Raw genomic sequence first — 8,704 nt, 5'->3', positions numbered from 1 at the left:
GTATTTTTTCGCTACTACTTTGTCAATCAAATACCTATATATATATATATAATATTAATAATATATATATAATATATATATATATATATATATAATATATAATAATATATATAAATCATATTTTGATTGATAAAGTGGAGAATAAACAATTTTTCTTATGTTTCTATAATTAAGACAAGTCTAATACATTAAAATAATTAAAGGGTAAGAGTGAAATCTATATATTTCCATCTGTTTTGCCTTCATTGTTTGAAATCATTAATAACAATAACAATAATAATAATAATGATAATAATAATATAATAATAAAAGAAGAAGAAGAAGAAGAAGAAGAAGAAGAAGAAGAAGAAGAAGAAGAAGAAGAAGAAGAAGAAGAAGAAGAAGAAGAAGAAGAAGAAGAAGAAGAAGAATGATAATAATAAGAATAACAAAAATAACAATATTTCCCCGTCTGTACAAGACTAGGATATTATTATTATTATTATTCAAATAATGACAATGTCCATAGCATTGCACTTAAAAATTCATCCTGTTTCCGATCTCCGCGTAAAGCTTTTTGTTCAATGCATTCACCCAGTAATCTGCAAAGGGCTGTAATCTTCCCAACTTCCCAATGCCATTTAAAAAATCCTCTAGAAACAGCCTCTACGTGTTTCTATCCATATTTCTGAGGGTGTAATCTCTCCAGCCTTCTAATACCAGGTGAAATGTCCCATGTGACCGTATGGGCCGTATCCTCCATATCCATATCCGCGTCGGTGACGTCCGAATCTCCAAGGATCGTCATCAACAACAACAATCTGCTGTGGTGGAGCTTGGATTATAGTAGTGCCCGTTGGTGTTTGGATCACTGGGTAGAGTGGGGAAAGAAAAGGAAAATGAAAAGAAACTTTATGCTTTTAAGGGTTTTATGGCGCTTGCAACACATTAAGGTCATATCAGCGCCAGTAAAAAGGAAGAAAATGGGATAGTAAAAAATTCTAGAATTACAATAAAGCATCCAAGAAAAGGGAAGACAAAGGGGAATTGGTTCAAATAAGAAACAGGTGTAGATTCCAAAAGCACTCTATCAAAGTACTTAGTTTGAGATCACTAAAAGTCTCATCCAGACACAAGCACAGGTCCCCGCTAAGAGGAACACACTCAGATGTTTTACAAATCATATATATTATAAAGAAAGCATAATACAGTGCATAACAGAGAGATGATTTACAATGAAAAAAATATCATCTCCCAAAACTAACTATACATTCAACTGTTTCCCTCTCAGCCAGGGCATCTGGCCAGGACCAGGACAAAACCAAGTAATCTCATTCCAAGACAAAGACAGAAAGCATGTTGGATATAACAGATATATGGGATAGAAGACACGGTATGTACCCCCCTGCCCACTATGGGAGGTCAGGAACCCCACCCAGAAAAGAAACTTTATATAACTGTTTTTAAAAACTTAAATCTGCTAAAGGTAGCTCCAAAATCTCTAGTTAATGAGGAGCGAATAATATTGTTTAGAAAAATGAATTTGTCCATGACTGACCAACAGTATATTTATCCAAGACTTTGTCATTAACAGACGACAAAAACAGCTAAACTGATATTTTTCGTCTTCATTTTCATTAATCTAAACAATTGACAAACAATGCTAAAAGTTGTCATTAGAAAGACACATAATAACAATGACAATAACAACATGATAGTAATAATAATAATAATAATAATAATAATAATAATAATAATAATAATAATAATAATAATAATAATAATAATAAAATAATAATAATAATAATAATAATAATAATAATAATAATAATAATAAATAATAATAATAATAATAATAATAATAATAATAATAATAATAATAATAATAATAATAATAATAATAATAATAATAATAATAATAATAATAAAATAATAATAATAATAATAATAATAATAATAATGATAATAATAATAATATATAATAATAATAATAATAATAATAATAAAATAATAATAATAATAATAATAATAATAATAATAATAATAATAATAATAATAATAATAATAATAATAATAATAATAATAATAATAATAATAATAATAATAATAATAATAATAATAATAATAATAATAATAATAATAATAATAATAATAATAATAATAATAATAATAATAATAATAATAATTCATTATTATATTATAAATTAAAAAGACAGCCTAAAATCTAAAAATCTAAATCAAAAAACAAATCAGGGATAACATGAAGATAAAATGAATGTTAAGCATTTTATAAATAAATATCTATGAATCATAAAGTTTAAAAAATCTCTTGAATGCCATTTAATCTCGTAAAAAAAAAATTTCTTGCTTTGCTAACCATTGATTTTTATTGTGGCCAACTTTAAATTAGATAACATTCTGTAAAATGAGATAACACATCTTCATCTGAAGCAAAGCTCGCCAAATATAAAATAGACGCATGAATTTTTGAAACTATTGAACATAAAACACCATAACCCTATCTAATTCCCTGACTAAGATACAGCAAAGATTGAAACATATAGGCTGTACGTAATATGTCACCAATAGCACCAATGTGGTATTTTGTCAGAATGGACTAGAAGAAGAGAATTTAATCTAAAGTCAAAATGATCAGAATAAAGAGATTTAAGATTTTGGAAATTTTTTTAAAAAATTATTTAAATTTTATGATTATTTTTTAAAGCACTGTTTGAAAACGGATGTTGTGTCATAATTGTTGCTATGATAAGTTTTCCCGATTTCAAACGCATTTTTTGAAACAAATATGTCAAGAGTAGTTAGTCATATTTTCACGCAAATACTTTGAACAAACAATATTTTCTTACGTAGACAATGTAAGTATGATGAATCTTTCACTTCACCTTCTACAATAAAGTCACTATGCTTCGGATGCACAGCTGACCATCCTAGCAAATTGCACCACGACATATGCTGTATGATGAGTTAAGCATCAGCAACTTGAGGCATGTTGGACTGATTTGATAAACAACTTGGACCACTCAATGTATGAACCCTCTGTGTGGCTATGTGGTCAAGTGGTATGACACTCGCTTTTGGATGTGGTATTTTGTTAGAATAGACTAAATGAAGAGAATTTAATCTAAAGCCGAAGTGGTATTTTGTTAGAATAGACTAGATGAAGAGAATTGAATCTGAAGTCGAAATAATCAGAATAAAAAGATTCAATCTTTTTGAAATATAGAAATAAAAGATTCTAAAAATAAATAAAAACCTCCCTCTCCTAAATCGGTGGCGATGATGACAAAAAGAGAAGAAAAAAAAAAAAAGAGGAAAATTGTGAGCGATTGCCTTTTAAACCCCATTTTTATTGCACCAACCCCTTCTAATAAAGCAATTGAGATGATAAATGATCAGCGATACTCTCGCTAACTTCTGGAGAGTGGGAAACTGCCCCTTTTTGATCCACACAAATCAAGTCTATCACAGCCAGTACACATGATTGAAGGAAATGTAACTTTTTATAGCAATGACTATCCCGCACAAATCTTTGGGCCTCTTTTTCGCTCACGAAGTGCCCGAATTCGCGTCAAAATATGGGACGAAGCCGTTTCGTATATGCTATTTTTTAAAATTAATTACGACGCTGTTTATCGATGAATATGACTGAAAGTTGGCACACAGAAAAAAGGTCATTTTAGATTATGTCAAGCGACAAAACTTGTGCGATTACCAGAAGACCGTTAAAAATAGATTTTTACTTTGGAGTAAAATATTTCTAAAACTACCTGGCGTGGAGGTTTTGTCGCTGACAAGGTAATACATGAACATTTCTTCTTTTTGGTTGTAAAATTTCATATGAATATGACGAGTAATTTTCCCGTATTTTACAAAACACCATCCTAATTTGCTCTTCAAGTTTCAATCTTTTAATACACTTATTACGCAAGATACAAGCAAAGGTCGAAAAAAAATGCCGAAAAAGCGTCCCATATTTTCGCGTTTTTTTCCTCTTTGCGGGTCATCCAAATAAATGACACCTTTGAAACTGCATAACTTGTTTATTTATGAATGGATTTTCAAAATTCAAAAACATTTTTACTCAGTGGAGATTGGGCTTTGGTTTTAGACAAAAATTTTCCTCAAAAAGAGAAAAAAAAACATTTTTCATAGTCATTGCTACTTTTTAAAAGGAGGAAAGTCCTGCTCTGACACCAAAATCGCAGATTTCAACGGATCCGAAGAAAACCATCGGCAGCGCTAAAGTGGAGGTGTATTCAACTTTTATGACTTAGCCTTAAAACTTAATATTGAGAGTTAGTTTCGCCAGGAGCTGCCTACTTGATATTTTCAAAAATTCGTCGTTTCCTTTCTAAGGATAAATGAGAAATATCCACTTTAAATAGCATTAGAAATAAATAATTTGCCCTCAGCATGTTCCAAAAACGCTCCTAAATTCTGAATAGGCTCTGAGGAACTAAACTTTCCTTTGAGTTGAAGAGGAGAATGCAGTTCTGTAGCCGGAACTATAAATTCTAGACCTGTAAATGAGCTCTATAAAAATTGACTGAAACTGAAACTCTTCTTCGTAATTCGTCATAGCGGTAAAATCCAAAGAATCAAAATGAAAGGTAAACAGCAAGCTCACTTGAGCAAAGCAATAGCAGAAAACTAATTTGTGCGGGAATTAATTAGGCTAATTACCATTGTTCCTTATAATTAGGTATCCAATCAGTGAAGAAACTTAGAAATGGTCAACCAGTTTGTTTACCAACATGAGGTAATCGAAATGTGCTTGTAGCAATCATATAACTTTCGATTTGAAGGTGTCTACATAAAGAACTTCCAGTGTTCGAATTTTTCTTTTTCATACTTTTCCTGTCCTTCAAGTAAATGTGGTCAATTTTGGCTTAGACGAAACCGTGAAATTTATCGCTCGGCGGCTCAGTTAAAATTGGCTACGACAGGTTTGGAAAGTGAAAAAATAATTTCACGAAGGCTGTGTGAAAATACACTGGGGTGTGTTCAGACACGGCAATTCTAAAAAGCGTTGTTTAGCCTTGGCAATATATCCATCGTTAATATAAACGGCCCATGAGCTATGCGTAGCGCTGTAGAACATTCCTAATTAACTTTACAGTCATTCGACTACGATTCATGAATTCTTTCTTTATTTTATTCTTTCTTCCCTTTTTTAAAATATTTGAATTTGACGAATTGACTGATTTCAGTTAATTGACTGAGAATTTACAGGTCTAAAATTCGTATTTCTATTAATTTTTCTAGTACTAGGCAGGTCTGGTTTCACGCTGTCAAAATCCTCTTTTGAAACGATTGGTCACATATTTATGATGCATGACAAAATAAAATCAAACCTTGTTGAGCACCGGGGACCACGGTAGGATTTGTTGAAATAACTTGACCCCCATAACCAGACGGAAACATTGCATTTCCATAGCCCATTGGGCTACCGTAAGGGACGTATCCAGAACCGCCCACAACGGCAGAACCAGGGGGGTACATGGGGTTGGCACTAGGCAATGCCCGGGCTTCGTCAATGACTATCTGCCATGCTCTGAAGAAAACAAAACAAATGATTCTCGGTAATGTTGACATGATTTTTTTTTAAATGTGCAGAAATAAAAATAATTATTTTTAATCTTTTTTTTTTTAATCACCATATGTTGACGGACAGTCAGTTTGTTTTGACTGGCCCTATTTCACATTTGCAACATTTCTGACTCATATTTTTCATAAAATCAGTGATCACTAGATCTAGCTCTTTGTGTTTGAGATTTCAGAACTATGCTATAACTGAAACTGAACTCACTCAACCTAGAGATTTTTGTTATTTTTCATAATTGGAAATAATGTATTAAAAATGAGCAAGTACATAGATAGTTTTATTCAACTTCATTAACGTGTAAAAACTAAAAAAATTAGTTTTGATACTACGCCTATAATTTTGTCTCAGAAAAATGTAAGAAATAGGCACGGGGTAAAATTAAATCCGGGTAAACTACGGGTATAGTTGGTGCTAGGGTTGAGTGAGTTAAGCTGTGATGCTCTCCAACTTCTTGCCAGATGTTTTAAAAATCAAAACAATGATACCAAAGAACCACGTCAATGACTCCAAACAATGATGGCTATTTACTTACTTCATTTCATCCGAAGACTCGGAGCAAAGAACCATTTTGTCATTATCCCTAATCGAGATAACCAAGAAACCACATGACGCACTGCTGATTCCATCAGGTGGGTCGTAACGGCAGACCTAGTGGTAGAGAGAAAATTTCAAATCGTTATTGCTCCATTCTTAATTGTAAAGATTGCTTGGTTTGATTTTTTTTTTTAATTCAAAAATTCCTGCACAGTTCCAAAAACGTTATCCGACGAAACAAATAAGCTTAACCCACGTGCATTGCTATAGGAGACAAGGTCAACCTGGAGGAGAGACCTTCTGGTAGAGCTGGAGAGGTCTGGAAAGACTGGTCAACGACGGAAGGGGATGGAAAAGTTTCATCGGTGGTCCATACCCACTGTGGGATGAGGACTGAAGAATATGTACCATATTTCAGGCCGTATGCTCAATTTCAAACTTTGTTTTTTTTAGGGTTTCACTGCACTTGTGGCACATTTAGGTCATTTCAGTGCCGGTATAAATGAAGAAAATGGGATGGTCAAAAAAGTTTTTAATTTACAAATATCAAAGCACATAAGAAAAAGTAAGACAAAGGGGACTTGTTCAAATAGGGAACAGATATAGTAGATTCCGAAAACACACTATCATTGTGCATAGTTTGAGTTCACCTAAAAATCTCATCCAGACACAAGCACAAGATCCCGCTAAGAGTAAGAGGAACACACTTTAATGCTAAAATTAATCATTCAAAACAACAAATATAACAAAACATTACAGAGGGATAATTTACAAGGAAAAATACATATCATCTCCCAAAACTGTTTTCATCCCAGTCAAGGACTCTGACAAGTGAAAGGGAATTTTTTGTTTTTTAAACAAACAAGTTGGAAAACAGATATAAGGGTATAGAAGACACAATAAGTGACCCCCCTCCCTACCCAAACACCCCAGAATTCTCAAAATAATACCTTTTGAGGTGATGGTTTATAATATAATTTCATATAATTCAAGATTTAGATTAAAAAGTAGATGGAATACATTTGCAAGTGATATAATTAACTTACTTCACGTCCACTCTGGACGGATAACACTTGAGCTCGTACAACAAATCTCTCCTCTGCCTTGGGAGAATCTGGACTTTCATAATATCTCAAGTCTCCTTGCTTGTCCAGGACAAACCAGTTCCTTTTCCAACGACGGAGGATTGTACCTAAATCCGAAGTAATCATGATTAAAATTTGTGAAATAAAATTATTTTTTTTCAAATAGAGCAATTATAAAGCGAATTATCCACTAACCTTAAACTAAAGTGCTTTACAATGGGTCCCTAGCCTACTATTAATAATAGTATAGGCTCGTTAATAATATGAGTGACATCACTCCGTGGCAATAACATCACTTCGTGACTCTAATGTTAGTAGTTAAAAGCACATGCGTAGTTGACACGATACTTGGCAATTGTCAATTGACGATTCGACGATTTTTTTTTTGATTTGTCAATTGTCGAGGCCAAGAAGTTCCTTGTTTGTCAATTAAAACTATAGATACTCCTACAGAAAAACTCACTTCTTCGATATAACCATCCTGCTTTAGCAATATTATTTGCACGTGCTGACATGCCCGAGTATGATGCCATGACAATATAATAGGCACAAACTTGAAAATTTGGAAATTGTCTTATGTTCTTCAGCAATTGGTTTACCCCAGTCAGCTTTCAATGTTTATTTTGATCGTCAAAATTACTTTGCCAGATTGATTTAAAATTGACTGTTACTATTATCTCAAAATCTATTTTCAACGGTAAAACGATGTAACCTTTCTCCGTACTATATGTTTTTTCTCACGAATCTGGTCACTTTTGATACGATGATTTTTTTTTAATTTTGATTTATCAAGTAAGAAATTGTTGATTAAGATAGCAAATAGGAAAGTCTAAAAGTATTTTTGTAGGTAAACACCAATATGGTCAATTGAGAGATCCGCCTTTACTTCCGGCATACAAAAGCAGAGAAAGAAGTACGTAGGTGACCATAGAGAATACAGGACTAGAGGAGACAATAGGTAGGAAAACGCCATCAAAAGTGGCTAGTGAGAGGTCGAGCGCCGCCATTTTCTTGGATATGAAACCAGGGACGCTGTGCGATTTAATCTCTATATGAATGTCTTTGACTGAACTCGATTAACCAAGATTTGCGGACGGAAAATAGAAAAAAAGGCCAGGTTTATGATGACAAACCAAATTAGACATATTATTAAACTACACTTTTACTTGTACATTTAGACTTGGCTCCAATGATCGGGTTTATATTAATAACTTTAAAAAAATATTATGAATAATTTATAACTCCCTTATTTGTGGGGCGATTTTGTCATTCGTGGTATCAATTTTATTGTAATAAAGAGATAGGAACTTGAGAGTTATTTTTTCTGACGCGAAATTATTACTTTGTAATTTTAGCACAAAGAAAAGTAGTTGGTAAATAAATTTGGTACACCTCTTTGATATGCCGCCACCGTCCATTCGTGTAGAATTGTGAATCTCACCGTCGATTTATTACGCTATTGTTACGCAAGGAATATAAT

At 32.4% G+C, this 8,704-nt stretch overlaps 1 protein-coding gene across 1 annotated transcript; it reads right to left on the bottom strand.

The window, feature by feature from the left end:
- Positions 1 to 322: 322 nt before the first annotated feature.
- Positions 323 to 8,006, bottom strand: LOC144955899 (pleckstrin homology domain-containing family B member 1-like). The gene is made up of 5 exons (XM_078886157.1): positions 7,688 to 8,006; positions 7,186 to 7,331; positions 6,138 to 6,253; positions 5,355 to 5,554; positions 323 to 850 (listed from the first exon to the last, which is right to left on the bottom strand). The coding sequence occupies exons 1-5, from the start codon at positions 7,755 to 7,757 to the stop codon at positions 693 to 695; spliced, it is 690 nt and encodes a 229-aa protein (XP_078742283.1). The 5' UTR covers positions 7,758 to 8,006; the 3' UTR covers positions 323 to 692.
- Positions 8,007 to 8,704: the final 698 nt, after the last annotated feature.

This window comes from Berghia stephanieae, chromosome 10 (assembly GCF_034508935.2).
Source record: "Berghia stephanieae isolate SIO BIC M18660-M18661 chromosome 10, UCSD_Bste_1.3, whole genome shotgun sequence".
NCBI classification, from domain to species: Eukaryota; Metazoa; Mollusca; class Gastropoda; order Nudibranchia; family Aeolidiidae; genus Berghia; species Berghia stephanieae.
Note: the sequence above shows the minus strand (reverse complement) of the source record. Positions and strands in the feature narration are given on the sequence as shown.

Coding starts and splice junctions, on each gene's coding strand:
- LOC144955899 (XM_078886157.1), bottom strand. CDS start 7,757: ATGGCATCATACTCGGGCATGTCAGCACGTGCAAATAATATTGCTAAA. Junction 7,332..7,687: donor AGGATGGTTATATCGAAGAA/GTGAGTTTTTCT, acceptor CTTCGGATTTAG/GTACAATCCTCCGTCGTTGG. Junction 5,555..6,137: donor GAGTCTTCGGATGAAATGAA/GTAAGTAAATAG, acceptor TGTTTTCTTCAG/AGCATGGCAGATAGTCATTG.